At 34.8% G+C, this 16,649-nt stretch overlaps 1 protein-coding gene across 7 annotated transcripts in view; it reads right to left on the bottom strand.

The window, feature by feature from the left end:
• LOC114274407 (Haloacid dehalogenase-like hydrolase (HAD) superfamily protein) overlaps window positions 1–14,719 on the bottom strand; it is a 57,006-nt gene extending 42,287 nt beyond the window's left edge. For 2 of the 7 annotated variants that reach the window (XM_082878259.1, XM_082878258.1), the window contains exons 1-4: window positions 14,432–14,687; window positions 9,991–10,060; window positions 9,695–9,854; window positions 1,426–1,507 (exon numbers count right to left, since the gene is read on the bottom strand). In XM_082878259.1, the coding sequence (XP_082734385.1) occupies window positions 1,426–1,507; window positions 9,695–9,854; window positions 9,991–10,060; window positions 14,432–14,527 (408 nt within the window). In that variant the 5' untranslated portion in view covers window positions 14,528–14,687. Of the gene's footprint in view, window positions 1–1,425; window positions 1,508–9,694; window positions 9,867–9,990; window positions 10,061–14,431 lie in introns of all 7 variants that reach the window. The other 5 variants (XM_082878256.1, XM_028216315.2, XM_028216316.2 and 2 more) reach the window with 4 other exon arrangements.
• Window positions 14,720–16,649: the final 1,930 nt, after the last annotated feature.

Raw genomic sequence — 16,649 nt, 5'->3', positions numbered from 1 at the left:
CTGACAATGGCTCTGATACCAATGTAGGAAAAATGGATTCAGGCATACTTTTTTCTCTCAACCTGAATTCGTGTATCATATGGGTGAATCACATCCCTCCATGATGAACTCGAACAATTTCCTGGAGTGGGGTAGAACTATTAGAGAACAGCTCACACAATTCACAGTACGAAGGCATGGTCTTCAATGACAAAGAGTTAGAGAGTCTTTTGCAGAAAAACTTCTCAGTTAAAACCCATAGCCTATAGTACGTAATACATATAGATGCAAGGAATGTGCGCGGTGCGGTTCGGGCGGTTTGAGAGTAAAATTACAAACCGAATGGCGGGTTAACAGATTGGCGGATTGAAGAATATTCTAACTAATTATCATACTTTTGCATAATATTTTTAGACATAATATTTTTTAGATATATAATACAAAGTAATTTTGCATAATATGTTTCATATATATAAATACTAATTTGTAATAAATTTCATATCTTAAATCTCTCACACACTCATTTTTACATTGATATTTCATTGGAAGTTAAAAAACATATGTATTAACTATAATGGTGCGGAGCGATTCGGTTGGCATCCTATAACTTTTAAAGTTTAAACCACGGTTAGCGGTTAGAGCAGTGCGGACTGATGCGAATCGGTGCGGTTTTAGTGAGTTTGGCAGTATTTTGCAAGAGATATAACCACCCATAACTCTATCTCCTCATAAGATGAGATTGTGGGTTATTCACTCTTATCCCTAGGATAACATGGTTTGAGATTCAAACTAATAGGGTCACTAAATGGGTTGCGGGTCAAAACCCGAGTCCAAAACCCAACCCGATTTCTAACATATACAAAAGAAAGGTTTACAGGATGAAAATGGATACCACGCTGATGCTTCTTTTCAGTGGTGCTTGTACTCTAGATGAACTTGACTGCAATATTTTGGGTGACAATGAGTGACACAAACAAAAGAGAGGTCATAAATGGATCATTATAGGATGAAAATAGACCTCATACCACCCTGATTGATAACAGGACAACTTCATCAGCACATGAGTTGCTATTTCCAATAGTTTCGCAAAATTGAATCCCAATTCTCAGGCTACGCTGGTTTCCTTCATTTTCAGTACCAGGCTATACTTCAAATTCACAGAATCAGCAAAGTTTCTTCAGTAAACAAGTAGGTATCTTGACATCAGTTTAAGAGCCTTCTCAAAGAGCATTTTTCCTACAGTTTATTCACTTGCTGGTGCAGAGATTCTACATATAGTAGAATGGAAACATAGATAAAAATGAATAATTATATTCACATGAAGAAATTACATCTAACTTGAAGAACAGAAAGGGGCAGGAGACACACTAGTAGATACTCAGTTAATTTGGAGAGAGAAAATAGGGGAGAAGATATTATCTAAAAGCAGTCTTTCATTCACCATACCTCAAGTGATATAGCACCCCGATCACTCCACGTCATGTGAATGCAGGACCTTCCAAGTGCTGCAAACCAATCATCGCTTCTCCTGTTCACAATCAATGACATGAAAAAGGAGTTGTCATTCAACTATAATACAAGTACCACCCAAACAAAAATGACAGTTCCGTGCTCATTTCAACAATTACAATAAAAAGGAGAGGTTCTGCCCATAATCCATTAGTGAGAATTCTTTCATTTCATACTATGAATTACCAAGATTGAACACGAGCAGGTTATCTTTACCAAAACTATGGGGTTGCACATAAATTTAGTGGCATAGAATAACAGTGGATCATCTATAATTATCATGCCAAGTTAAACTTGAAAATGGAACACAGTAAATTACACTCACCTCCCTTGAGGTTTGGAAAAAATACAGTTAGCTCCACACTTTTAACATAATTGCACCTACCTCCCTCAAGGTTTTAATTCACGTAACACTTGGGTCCTTTTTATCAGTAATTCGTAAATTGTATGGATGAAAAGATGATGTTGTCATATATTTTCTACGAAAATGTACATTTACCTTTGTTTATTTAGTGTCTATCCACCATCTGCATTAGTTTTGATCGCTTTAACTTTACTAAAAGAGAGGTCAGTGTAATTATGCCAAACTTTTGAGGCTAACTGTATTTTTCTCAAACCTCAGGAGAGGTGAGTGTAATTTACCCAATTTTTTAATTGCATTGATCATCCTGAAATAACTATGGGAGCTACTTCTCCTAAATCCAGAGTTGTTAACTTTAACAACTAGTTAAGCAGATCCTAATCTAGTCTGTCTGTAAGAATGACTGCTCCAACTACTCAAGTACACAACTACTAAATCCTGAACTAAAACTTCAAAATATAAATAAAAAATAAACAGAAAATTGAATGCCTCCTCAGAATGCAATAGAACTCTTAGATTGATAAATAATTATTGATACATATCAATAAGCAGGTAAGTGTTGGAATGACCAGAACTACAGTAATATATAAAGAACCAAAAATTTTATGGATCAGAGTTTCACACACAAACAAACAAACAGAAAGAACAAAAAAAACTTGTTTGACCAAATGCAATAGTACAACTTCAAATAACCATGTGACAAGAATGGGTATAACTAATCAGATTGAAAGACATCAACTTTCAATTATCTTACATTATTAGAATTATAGTCTAGATTTTCAAAATCTTATGACCTATTATTAGCATAATGAGAATATCTTAAAAAACTAAGCCCTCCAGTAAGACCAATAAGAGCAAAAGAGAATTCAAAAAGTTTCTTGAGAGCCAAAAATGAAATGTATGCATCAAAATTGATGCAATCTATGCCAATCCACATCCTCGTAAGTCTATTGGTTTTGCTCACCTTAAATCCACCAAATCACACACATACGAGCTATCATCCAAATCTTACTCAATCGCCTCGCTGTATAACCTTATGCAGGACAACTTTAGGAAACTTGGGGTGTGTTGCTTCTTGCAATTGGTATTATGGTGGATTTTGGTTATAGAAAGCTTCTAGTGTTACGGTTCTAACAGGTAGAAGAAAGATTTATGTATTTTATATCAAGGAAGAGGGTGAAATTAAATTGATTTCTAATGTATTAGGTTGCAGGATTAGCAGAGGCTGGATTTCTCTGGACAGCAACTATTTTATGGTGTTTAAGTGAAGATGGCCAAAGGGTAGCAGAAAAGGTTGTGAATAATTTGAACTTATTGGCAAGGTTTAGGGACTGAGAAGGGCAGTTTTTCAAGACCAATGAACAATAACCCAAGAATAGTACTTCGGTTATTAGTGCAAACAATAAGAGAAGAGTAAGAAGAAACACACAGAGAACTTAACCTTGCAAGGGTGGAGCAAATCTCACACAAAACACAATATCAATTCTTCATAATATCATCTCCATTGAGACATTGAGATCTCACACATAGTTAAGAATGAAACACAAGAATTGAAAAAGAGAGAAAAGAGAATTAGAGATTTACTGGAAGAGAGGGTATAAAACCTAATTAGCCTTCTTACCTCTCTAAACACATGTATTTACAATAAGAAGGGAATAACTACAATGAACTATTACCCTCAAGCACATAACTTAACACTCCCCCTCAAGTTGATGCATAGATATCCTTCATGCCCAACTTGCATACAAAAGGATGAAACACTTTACTCCCTAACCCTCTGGTAAATACATCACCTAACTGATCTTTAGATGCGACAAAAGACCAACAAATGATGCCACTATTCACTTTCTCCTTGATAAAATGTCAATTAATCTCGATGTGCTTAGTTCTATCATGCTGAACCGGATTATGAGAAATGTTAATAGCGGCATCATTATCACAATACAGTCTTATGGGACTACCACTCAACAATCCTAGGTCAACCAATAAAATTTTCCACCACATCAACTCACAAATGCCCTGCGCCATGGCTCAATCTCCGCTTTTGCACTCGATCTAGCAATAACGGACTACTTCTTACTCCGCCAAGTCACCAAATTTCCTCCTACAAATGTACAATAGCCTATGGTAGACCTCCTATCATCAATAGCCCAATCTTCATCGGGAAAAGCCTCTAACCTTAAATGACCATGATTGGAGAACAAGATACCTTTTCCAGGCACTGATTTGAGATACCATAATATTCGATGAACTGCATCCAAATGCCCCGTCCGAGGATCATGCATGTATTGGTTAACAATGCCAACAGCATAAGCAATATCTAGCCTAGTATGAGAAAAGTATATCAGTCTTCCCACAAGCCTTTGATACCTCTCCTTGTCCACATGTTCTCCATCACTACTACTCAGCCTGTGATTAGTCTCAATAGGAAAATCAACAGGCCTACATCCCAACATGCCTACCTTCTCAAGTAAGTCCAAGATGTACTTTGAGAAATAAAGATGCCCCTATTTGATCTAGCAATCTCAATTCCAACAGAGTACCGTAAGGGTCCGAGATCTTTAATTTCAAATTCTCTAGAAAGTTGAGCTTTGACTTTGGACATTTCTTCTTCATCGTTGCCTGTCACCAAAATGTCATACACAATAGACAATAAGTACAATGATCTTATCTCCACACTGTTTGATGAACAAAGTATGATCTGCATGGCTTTGCTTATAACCAAATTTGAGCATCGCTTTAAGGAATCTGTCAAACCAAGCTGTAGGAGATTGTTTCAACCCATACAAGGCCTTCTTTAACCGACAAACCTTCCCCTCGATGGCTGGAGAAGAAAAACCTGGAGGAATATCCATATACATTTCCTCTTCTAGATCCCCATGAAGAAACACATTCTTCACACCCAACTGCTGTAATGGCCATCCCAGGGTTGCTACACAAGAAAGAAGAATACGGATGGAATTCATCTTGACCACTGGTGCAAAGGCCTCCTAGTAGTCAATGCCATAAGTCCGAGTGAACCCTTTGGCAACTAGCCTCGCCTTATATCTCTCAATGGTCCCATCAGCTTTTTGTTTGACAGTGAACACCCATTTTCACCCCATAGGCTTTTTCCTGATTGGTAGAAAAACTAACTCCCAAGCGCCATTCTTACTCAATGCTCTCACTCCTCTACCATAGCTTCTTTCCACTTAGAATCTTTAAGAGTTTCCTTCCAACCCTGCGGAATAGAAACAAAAGACAAAGACGAAACAAAGGCATGGTATGATGGAGATAATGAGTCATATGACACAAAATGAGATATAGGATGTTGAGTACAAGATCTAACTCATTTCCTAATAGCAATAGGAAGATTGGAGTCACCAACTTCATGAACATCACTAGCAGGGACAGGAGAATTAGCAACCAATGACTCATTACCTGAAACTGGAGATGGAGATGATTGGCATAGCAGCACATCAGGCACCTGTTCCCTCTGTCGCCGTCTAGAGATCTAATCTATCCAACAGACATGACTCCCCCTGAACACAAGGAATTACCTCCCCCTCACTACATGGCTCACCTTCCCTCTCACAACCACTAGAAAGAAAAACCATAGAATCCGGAAAACCAATCTCTTCTGGAATAGAAACCTCCCTCCGAAGAGATGATCCTTGGAAGAATGGCTCAGACTCACAAAACGTAACATCCATAGAAACATAAACTTTGCGAGTGTGGGGGTAATAGCACTGATAGCTTTTTGAGTAGAGGAATAACTGAGAAAAATACACCTTAAAGCCTTGGGATCAAGTTTGTTGCAAAGGGGATGAGGGGAATGGACAAAGCAGACACAACTGAAGACCTTAGGTGGAAGATAGATAGGGTGAACAGATGTCCGGGAAAGAAGGGGAACAGGGCATTGAAACTGGAGGACACTCGCAAGCATGCGGTTAATAAGATATGTAGCGGTAAGGACCGCATCACCCCAATATGGTTTAGGTACATACATTGTGAACATAAGAGCACGAGCAACCTCGAGTAGATGATGGTTCTTGCGCTCAACAACACCATTTTGTTCAGGGGTACCGACATAACTGATTTGACAAAGAATGCCATGAGCCTAAAGATAGGCCCAAAATGCACCGTCAATATATTCAGTGCCATTGTCACTCAAGAGGACTTTAATAGGGGTAGCAAATTGAGTAAGCACCATCTTATGAAATGTCTGAAAACATGAAAAAACTTCATTTTTAGTCTGATGCAAGTAAACCCAAGTCACACGAGAATAGCAATCAATAAAAGTAACAAACCACCGATAACCAGATACAGACATAACACGAGACAGATCCCAAACATCAGAATGAATAACCATAAAAGGAAAAAGACTTAGTTTATTAATGCAAGGATAACAACATTTATGTTTAACACTCACAAGCATCACAATGAAAATTATTCTTATGGCAATCCTTTACTAAGGAAAAAATATTTCTAAAACTAAACTAGAGGGGCCGTTCTAAACACCGATGCCACCAATGTAACAGGGGACGGGCAGAAGTTCCAGTCGCCTGAAGAGGCTGGTGAGAAGATCCAAGGGAAGAAAGTCTAGCATCCAAAAAGTACAAGCCCCTAATGTGCTTTACCACTGCTAATCGTTCTCTCTGTACCCAGTTACTGAAAAACACAATGAGAGGGATAAAAGGTTATAGAACAATTTAGCGAATTGGTAAGATGACTAACAGAGAGTAAATTAGTAGAAAACTGGGGAACATGAAGAACAGAAGAAATAGAAATAAAAGAAGAGCAATGAACAGAGCCTATCCTAGACACACAGGATAAAGACCCATCAGCAACTCTTACTTATCCTTGCTAGAACAAGGAGGGTAAGAGTGGAAAAGATGAGACAAACCTGTCATGTGGTCAGTAGAGCCAGAGTCAATGATCTAAGGACATGAAGAAGAAGCGCTCAAGGCACTTGTAGGAATACCTGTGGAAGCAAAGTTGGAAGTAGAGGAAGGATCAAAAGTTGGGACAGAGGAAGAATCAAGCCGAGCCATTAGACACCAGAGTGTGCAACTCATCACGGGAAAGTGTAACAGAATCACCCGGGGCACTGGCCGAAGACTCAGAGAGATTAGCATGGGAACGAATAACGCCACCACGTCCACTAGTACCACTACGAGGAGGACGGCCATGTAACTTCCAACAATGTTCCTTATCATACCGGTCTTTCTCACAATAATCACAGGTAATCTGACCACGATTAACACTAATACCTTTGTTCCTAGACTTGGTCATTACCACATTGGGAATACATCTGAGCTGCAACAGTCCAAATCTCATGAGCTACATCCATCAAAACAAAGAAGCGGATAATACTGGAGTGGATAGAGCTAATAAGCCAAGTCATGACGAGAGCATTCTCCTTTTGCCATTTATCTTGGGCTGGTCCATCCTCCTTGGGAGCCTTAGTAACTCTCTTGATGTAACCAGACGTGCCACAAGCAGTAATGGCCAATTGAAAGGAAAGCGACCAAACCAGATAATTGGTACCATCCAACTTGACCGAAGTAAGTTAAAGAGAGGAATTATCACCAAGAGAAACATTGGAACCAGATTCTTTCACTTTCGTTGACTACAGGGGTCTTACCATCATCTGCCATGGCCTAGAATGGTGCTAGTACACCCAACAAACAAGACAACCGCAGAAAACTATCAAAAGAAAATTGTTACTCAACAAAAATAGCCCAACAACATTAAAAAGGGCCAGAAAAAGAGTGGCTGAAGCAAGAAGCAAAAATGCAGACCCCTGGAAGAAGCTCGACAGCTCTATGAAGCCAAAAAAGAATTAAAAACCATCCAAAACCGAAGCCAAAGAGTAGCCTAGAGCATCTGGTCGGCTCCCATAGGTGGACCCAAGTGATGAATCAATCAAAAAATTGACAAAATGAAGAAATCAAAAAATCGGACCTATTTTCCCAAAAAATAAAGAAAAATTAGAAAAATAGGCAACTAAAAACCAAAAAAAAAAAAATTTGAAACTTTTTCTGGTAAACCCTCTTTTTTTATTTTTTATTTTTTACATTATCGGGAAGAACAAGGAACACTTGAAACTAAAAAACTAAAAATAAAAGAATAGAAAAAAATTTCTTTGCTCTGATACCAAGTTAAGAATGAAACACAAGAATTGAAAGAGAGAAAAAAGAGAACCAAAGATTTATTAGAAGAGAAGGTATAAAACCTAATTAGGTTGCTTACCTCTCTAAATACATGTATTTATAATAATAAGGGAATAAGTACAATGACACTATTACCCTCAAGCACATAACTTAACACACATATTTATGGGCTAAAGACTTTCCTATTTCTATTACAAGGACTAAAACTTGAATTCAGACTAAGAATCTTTGGTAATTGAAACCATTCGAGACTAACTTGGACACCAAATTAAATTCAACTAATATCTCTTGCCCCAATTTATGACCCATGGACTATGACAACTAACCTATGTTACACAGACTCTTCAAAATAAATCAAATATCCATGTCGGACACTCAACATTCGGACAAGGGTATGGTACATATGTCAGATACTTTTCAACGAATACTTCTTATATAATTGTATATAACACTATTATTATATATACATATTGTCGTATAATTGCTATAAATGTCTTTTTGACACTGCAAGTTACATATAGCAGCATTTTATCTCACTAACTTGATTAAAAATATAAAAATTTCACATTTTTTTGCCAAGTCCGCGTACCCTTAAATTTATGGTTTGATGAGTCCGACCTCTAGATACATACCCGCACCTGACATCCTGTACCCGAGTCCATGTAACAAACTACTAACCATGACTAGCAATTATTGAATTTAGCAAATAATACTTAACTACTAAAATCTAATATAATGATATAAAATTCGTCCAGTAGCATGCTAAATCAAAATAGACAAATAAATACTCAAAATTAAATACTCAAAATTATTCCAAAACTTTAGTCCAAGTGAAATTCCAGACTGGGCCTTTTCTTCTTTCCATGCTTGTCATCATAACCGTTGCCCAAGATTCATACAACCAAAATACTAAATCTGGAATTGCAGAACTAATTTAGCCAAACATAGAAAAGAACAAGCTCAAAAGATCCCAGATTGATTCACTAACACATGCAACACCAACTAGGCAACATCTTCCCCTTTCCAAATTATGAATAGTGAACAGAACTTAGATAGAAACCCCACTTCCCAAATGTTCTTCAACGGAAAAGATTTAACCCTACCACCACCAATAATATTGTGGAAGCACTTTCAGAAATTTCTCATTATTGCCTTTCGACATTGTCCTATCCTCCTCTCTTTGTACCAATTTTTTTAAGGGCATTAAGTTTAATATTGTCCATTGCATCCCTCCCCCCCCCCCGGGCCGGGGCCAAAAAAAAAAAACAAAATAAAACAAAAAACTCTATGTCTGAATATTATACTATTAGAGACCTTCAAAAGTCTTCCAGAGAATTTGATCTCTCTCTCTCTCCTTTTTTTCCACATGTTGGACATGGCCATGAATAGAGAACAAGTATAATTGAACAATATGAGTAATAGGAAGTATGCACATTAGAGCAATTTTTCATTTCATTCTCAATTGCAACTTGGGTAGGATACATGATATTAGTCAACTCTTGCTTTACTGGTGGGAAAATGCAAAATATAATTTAGAAAATAACTGGTCAAATACCAAAATAGTATCGACAACCAATTGCAGTTGACAATGTTACTAAAACTAGTCATTATAGTCTAGTTATGAAACATATGATGGTCATGACCAAAAACAAAAAATGATGCTGATAGTGATGACAATATGATAGTCAACCTTTGCAGGTACTGATGAGTTAATTCCCCACTTGTGATGGCTCCTAGAAACATAGAGGGATCAAATCCAAGGGTTTTTAACTTTTCCATGGTTATTGATGCACGTCTTGAGGAATTACTGATTATCACCATCTTGGCACCACTGGTAGCTAGCCTTTCCACTGTTACACAAACTAGAAACGTTAAAACTTAAAAGCAATCACATGGTGTACCATAAAACTAGTTGCAAAGCAAACAGTTAACAATATAACTGAAACACGCTTACCAAAATGCCAAAGCTAATAGATGAGAACATACATGTTGAAATTGCACCAGGATAAGGTTGTTTCCCATCATGAAGAACACCAAACTGATCTAAGAACCATGCCTGCGAGTGCATCAGCATATTTAAGTTGAAATATTTGTACAAACAATCTCATTAAATGTTGTATACATATACCTCTGGTGTTTATCTTGAAGGATGGTTTGTGACCTTAGTCAATCTAATTTGATCATAGCTAGAATAATTAATGGCATGATTACCAAAATCAGGATCCAGATCGTTGGATCCTACAATCCTAAATTTCCAAAATCATCCAAATCATTATAGAATTGGTGTTATAGCGGGATCACAAGTAGGATTGTGTGGGATTGTGCAAAGATTGTGTAGGATCGTGTGGGATTATAGAGGACCGTAGTAAAATTGTAGGTAGGATTGTAAGTAGGATCATTGGATTTGTAATTTTTCACCTTATTTTTAATATGCATCATCCTTATTTGCATTTTTATTTTTAATAGAAAGTAGAACCTTACGATTCTCAATCCGATGCTATGATCTGATCCACGAAACCCTCTCATCGATCCTACATAGGATCCCAATTTTAACAACCATGATTAATGGTGTTGGACCTTAGTTTCTGACGCAACCTGCTGTTCATATTAAATTGTTTTGGCTGCCAGCAATTATTTTATACATGTTTTAAATGAGGAAGTTGGAATGGTCATTCAGGGACTTTGAATAAGCTCAGGTTCATTAATTCTCTTGGGCTCATGTGTTGAGCATTTAAGGAACTCTTTGAATACCACTTTTTTTAGTTTTAAAAAGAACCTGTAAGAGGTAAGCGAGAAGTCAGTTTTTTTTTTTTTTTTTTTTGAGAAATAATATTCAAAACATAGCTTGACATGGCTCCACCCCCAGCTAAGGTTTCAAGCATTGGAAGTTTGGGTTTTGAGGAGTCGAACTACGTCTACTTCTAATCCCTCCACTGCTGTGTTTCTTTACTGTTCAGATTCGAGTTTTCCTTAAAAACTCCTTGTTTTGGACTGAACGTCATAAGTCTCAATTCTACGTCTTGTCATAAGTCTTGCTATCATATTTTGTTAATAAAGTTTGTCGACAGTTCACATCAGTTCCCCATAGATTGGTTTTTACTTAGCTTTTCCTAGCTTTATTTTTGTTGCTTAACATTGGCGCTTGTGTTCAAATGCAAGTGACCCCATTCAAATGAGAATAGAATGTCTATTGCAAATCCTATAGAGGTGAAACCAATAGCTTCATCGTCCAAACGCTCCAGTGGTTCGTAAGAAGGCATGATATTCTTGAGTTTCATTTCATATCAGAAACTTGAATCCAAAGACACTGTTCAAACTGTGCTCTATTTCATTTGAACGCATTATGTTTTGGGGAATATGACCTGAGTCGTAGTGTGTTTTATTCCTTGCTGGTTTAGGTTTTTCATTGAACTTTACATAGTTTCTTATGACTTCAGTGTAGAGTTTGGTACATAGAGATATTATCATTGAGTTTTTAAGTGTTCTTAGGTCTATAGTATTGTGAGTATAAAAGTTAGGTGAGAATCTTAGAGAGTGCTACACATTCATAAAACATGCACAATCATTGTCAAGGACAGCACATAAGATATTTGTGGATTGAAGGTTGGATGCTTCATAATTGTGGGTTCATGATGTGCTAGTAAAAAGTAGATTGCCAAAGTTCAAGTAGATTGGACTACAAAACTGCTTTGGGTTTAAGTAGGTAGGATCTTGATTTGGGTCCTGTAACTTGCACTTGATTTGCTTTACTAGTGGACTACATCGGTGGATTTTTACCGTCTGCTTGGAAGGGTTTCCCCACTATAAATCATTTATATCCTATGAGTGAATGCTTGGATATCTTGCTTAGGAAGTTCCTGGAACTAAAATTTTTATATCTTTAATCTTTCATTATCAAGTAATACAATCAGCATTCCATGAAATAAAAAGTGTGTTACAATGAAGTTTGCCCTAAAATGTAAATAGTACAGATAATATTTTCCATGTAATTTCTCTTCTTATAAGAACTAAGTAAATGGCCTATTTTGAGTGAAAATAAGTTGAACATGAAAGCCCCAGAAACCAGTCCAAAATAAATCTATAGTCAAAATCTCAAGGGTGTCTCAAAATCATTGCATTTGAAGAGGTAGAACTAATCGAAAAGCAAAAATACATTTAACCTAGTAGTAGTAGATAATTAAAAGACGAATTATACTAACCGTCCCTATAGTTTGGGGCTTGTATCACTTCAGTCTCTGACTTTTCAATTGTGACACATTTGATCCTGAATTTTGAAATTTATTTCAAATAAGGACAATTGAATATATCATTGCTCAATTTCAAGGGTAAAGTCATCAATTTGATAAAATATAAACTAATTTGACAAAAATAAATGTCAAAAAATATTTTTGAATTTTTGAAAATTATTTCTATGCACCAAAAGAAAAGAAAAGAGACATTCATATAGTGTTTATCGACCTTGAGAAAGCATATGACAAAATGCCCCGAGATATAATATGGTGGGTGTCAGAGAAGAAAGGGGTGACAAAAGGCTACATTGACATGATTAGGGACATGTATGAAGCGGTGGTGACCACTATTAGATCGCCAGCTGGAGAGACAAATGAATTTCCTATCACTATAGGGTTACACCAAGGATCTACCTTAAGTCCTTTTCTTTTTGCTTTAGTTATGGACGAGTTGACGATAAATATTCAGGATGACGTGCCATGGTGTATGCTTTTTGCAAACGATATTGTATTAGTGGATGAGACTAAAGAAGGGGTTAACACAAAGTTGGAGATTTGGAGAAAAGCTCTTGAATCTAAAGGATTCCGAATAAGCAGAACTAAGATAGAGTATATGGAGTGTAAATTTAGTAACAGTAACAATGAAAGCAGAGGAGAAGTAAAGATTGAGAATCAAGAACTGCCTAAGAGTGAACATTTTCGTTATTTAGGGTCGATTATCACAACAGCGGGAGAGATTGATGCAGATGTGGCCCATAGGATTAAGGCGGGATGGTGTAAGTGGAGAAGTGCGTCTGGGGTATTGTGCGATAAACGAATACCCACTAAACTAAAAGGTAAGTTTTATAGAACGGCTATTAGACCAGCTATGTTGTATGTGTTGGAGTGTTGGGCAACCAAGAAACAACATGTAGATAAGATGAGTGTGGCTGAGATGAGGATGCTAAGGTGGATGTGTGGTAAGACTAGACAAGACAGGATTAGGAATGAGTGTATTCGGGAATGGGTAGGAGTAGCACCGATAGAAGATAAGTTGAGAGAGAATCATTTGAGATGGTTTGGTCATATTCAACGGAGACCAACAGAGGCAGTAATGAAGAGATGCGATACTGTAACGGTAGATGAAAGTGTTAGGGGACGAGGTAAGCCTAGATTAACGTTGACTAGCGTTATAAATAGAGATATGAATCTACTTAATTTGACTAATAAAATGGCCTTTGATAGCGCCGCGTGGAGAAGAATGATTCATGTACCCGACCCCATTTGATGGGACTTAAGGTTTGGTTTGGTTTATTTCTACCCACCAAAGATAAAATTATATAAAATTTATAAATCTATTATGCATTTATTTATTTATTTATTTTACCAAATTGATTTTTATTATGTGTTTGGGTGATCATCATGTAACGGATGGTTGTTACGCTTTTAATGTGTAATCAAATATATTTAATATATAAAATATTTTTAGTTTTGGATTTTTTGATTTAATGGATTGGTTTAATATTGATATCAAAGTGTCGCCATATTTGACTTTTAAAAAAATAGAAACTAATTTAATGAAAATAAAAGCAACTATCCATTACATGATCATCATCCAAACACATAATAAAAATTAATTTGGTGAAATAAATAAATAAATGTATAAAGATTTATCAATTTTACATTTTATCTTTAGTGTTTAGAAATAATTTTTAAAAATTCAAAAAAAAAAATTTAACATTTATTTTTATCAAATTAATTTATATTTTATCAAAGTAACGACTTTACCCTTAAAATTGAGCAATAATATTTTCAATTATTCTTATATTTGGAACAAGATTCAAAATTCAGGATCAAATATATCAAAATATCAGAAATCTCAATTTATAAGGATCGTTAGTGTAATTTGCCCATATTTAAATTTAATAACAAAAAAAATATTTAAAAAATATTTTTAAACAATTATCATTTTAAATATGTTAAAATTTCAACATTAGCAGAGACCATCAAATGAAGACACCATTAACTGAGAACTTTGAAAAGGGCCTTGATGCTTTTTTGAAATATAATATAAATAAATAAATAAAATTTAAAATTAAATAAAGAATTAAAGCAACATATACATACTAGCGTATAAATATTATTTAGGATAAATGTTGATGATGTAAATGAAATAATGTGTTAGTATTATTTTTATTATTATTGAGGAGGGTGGTTACCTTGAAACGACGAGATTGAGAAAGTTGTTGAATCCCATTCAAGGTCTGGAACAACTGTGCCTCTTCCGATGATGAAATCGAGCATCTTCCCATCATTTTTTCTCAAGTTTTCCTGAAATTAAAAAAGGAGAGAGAATACTCGAGTGCTTGTGGTAAGTATAACCTTGTGGTAAGTATAACCTAACATTCATGTTTTTTTTTTTTTTTTTTCAATGAGAAAATAATAACGGGTTTGGATGCGGTGAAAGAGAGAAATGACACGCGAAATAAAACAGTTTTGGTTAACATAAATGATTCATCTTTCTAATTTAGAAATTCTGATAGAACACTGCTGAGGTAACATAAATGATTCATCCTTTTAATTTAGAAATTCTGATAGAACACTACTGAGGTAAAAATTCAAAAAAAAAATAAAGATCAACCCTTTAAAGCTCATAGTTTAAAACTTCCAAACATTTTTCTTTGAGTTAATTACAAAAGAAAAAAAAATTAAATTTCACGTGTTTTTTATTCTAAATTGATAAATGTGTTCTCTCTATTTATTCTTATCTGTGTAAGGTAACGAAAAATTATTTTAGGATTTAAAATGAAAAATATGTGAGATTTTAAGATTTTTTGTATAATTAAATATTTTTTTAAAATTAAAATACTAAAAATAAAAATAAATAAATAAAATTAATTACAAAATAAACCCCACGATTTTACATGTTTTTTATTTTAAACTCCTTACGTTACATTACACGGACAGAGATAAAAAGATGTGGCACATTGAAATATGGATGGAGCTCTAACGTTTAATTTGTCGAAATTGAAACTCTTGTTACGTTACACGGACGAAGAGGGATGGATGTGGCACATTGAAGCACAGATGGAATTCCAATATTTAATTTGTTAAAATTAAAACACTGGGTTTAAAGGGAAAAAAGCGTGAAATTTTGAAGTTTTTTTTGTAATTAACCCAACAATTTTTTTATCTTTTGGCAATCCAAAAAAAGTCATCTTTATTTTTGAATTTTTTTGTATTTAGTGATTTTTTTCAAAATTATGTCAAAATTTTTTATTTTTCTGGTCTGCCTTGTCGAAACGAATCTCAAAAGTATATTTTTTAAAAAATTAAAAAAAATGAAAAAGCCAAAATAACCCAAAAAAGATTGTTTATTTTTGTCTTTTTTGGAATTGTTTTAAAAAATTAAAATTTCTCGGTTCGTCTTATCAAGCTAAATCTAGAAACCTAAATTTTTTAAAAAAATTAACTAAAGACGAAAACAAACAAAAAAAATAAAAAATAAAAATAAGCTAATCCCAAAACAACCGTGCACATCGACCTTATTACCTATTATTGTGTACATTTTTTTATAAATAAATATTATATAATTTTTTAGTACAATTATAAGAATTATCGGGTGCTTCTCAATTTTTTTTTTTTTGCCCAAAGAACCACACAAAAACTATTTAGTCCGTAAGGACATGATTTTATAAAATAACCAAACTACCACTTCTCTAATATACTTCACGTGTTATGTAATTGTTAAACCTACTGCTTCACGTGTTATTTATTTAAAAATCAAATCCACTTTCTCTCTCTAAATCACCTTTCTCTGTCTATTTGTTTCACCTCTCTAAATTATTATTAGGGTTTCTTCTTCTCCTCCGCTTCGTCGGCCCTAACATCAGCATACAACAGTTGAGGTCCGCCGTGAGTGGCAGCGAAAGAGGTAGAGGAGAATGGTCATTTTTGGTATAACTGTTAAAACATATTATAGATTATAACTTAAAAGATTATAAATTATGACTTTAATCAGAAGCTGTTAATCTGTTTGGTATAACTGTTGGATTATAGATTTAAGTTGCTGAGTAATGTTTATTAAATAAGCTGTGAAGTAGCTTTTTCAACTAACTTTTATTTTTTATTATTCACTATTTGTCTACATTTCTCATAACAAATAATAATAAAATTTTATAGTTCATTTGTGTCTTTTTCTATTTTTAAAAAAATAAAAAATAAAAAAATATAAGAGTATAACTGTGAATTAACATGTCCACAGCAGAAACTGATAATCAAAAGCAAGGGGTGAGCAGCATCTCAGAATCAGCTTTTTTGACTTAAAATAAATAGTTAGAATCAGAAGCTGTTTGAAATAAGTTTAACCAAACAGTCCAAAATAACTTTTTAAAAGCCAGAAGCCATAAGTTGGCTAAAAAAAATAGTTTAACAGAC

Source organism: Camellia sinensis, chromosome 7 (genome assembly GCF_055761805.1).
Source record: "Camellia sinensis isolate YWXY chromosome 7, ASM5576180v1, whole genome shotgun sequence".
NCBI lineage: Eukaryota > Viridiplantae > Streptophyta > Magnoliopsida > Ericales > Theaceae > Camellia > Camellia sinensis.
The sequence above is the reverse complement of the archived record's forward strand: the minus strand, read 5'-3'. Positions and strand labels throughout refer to the sequence as shown.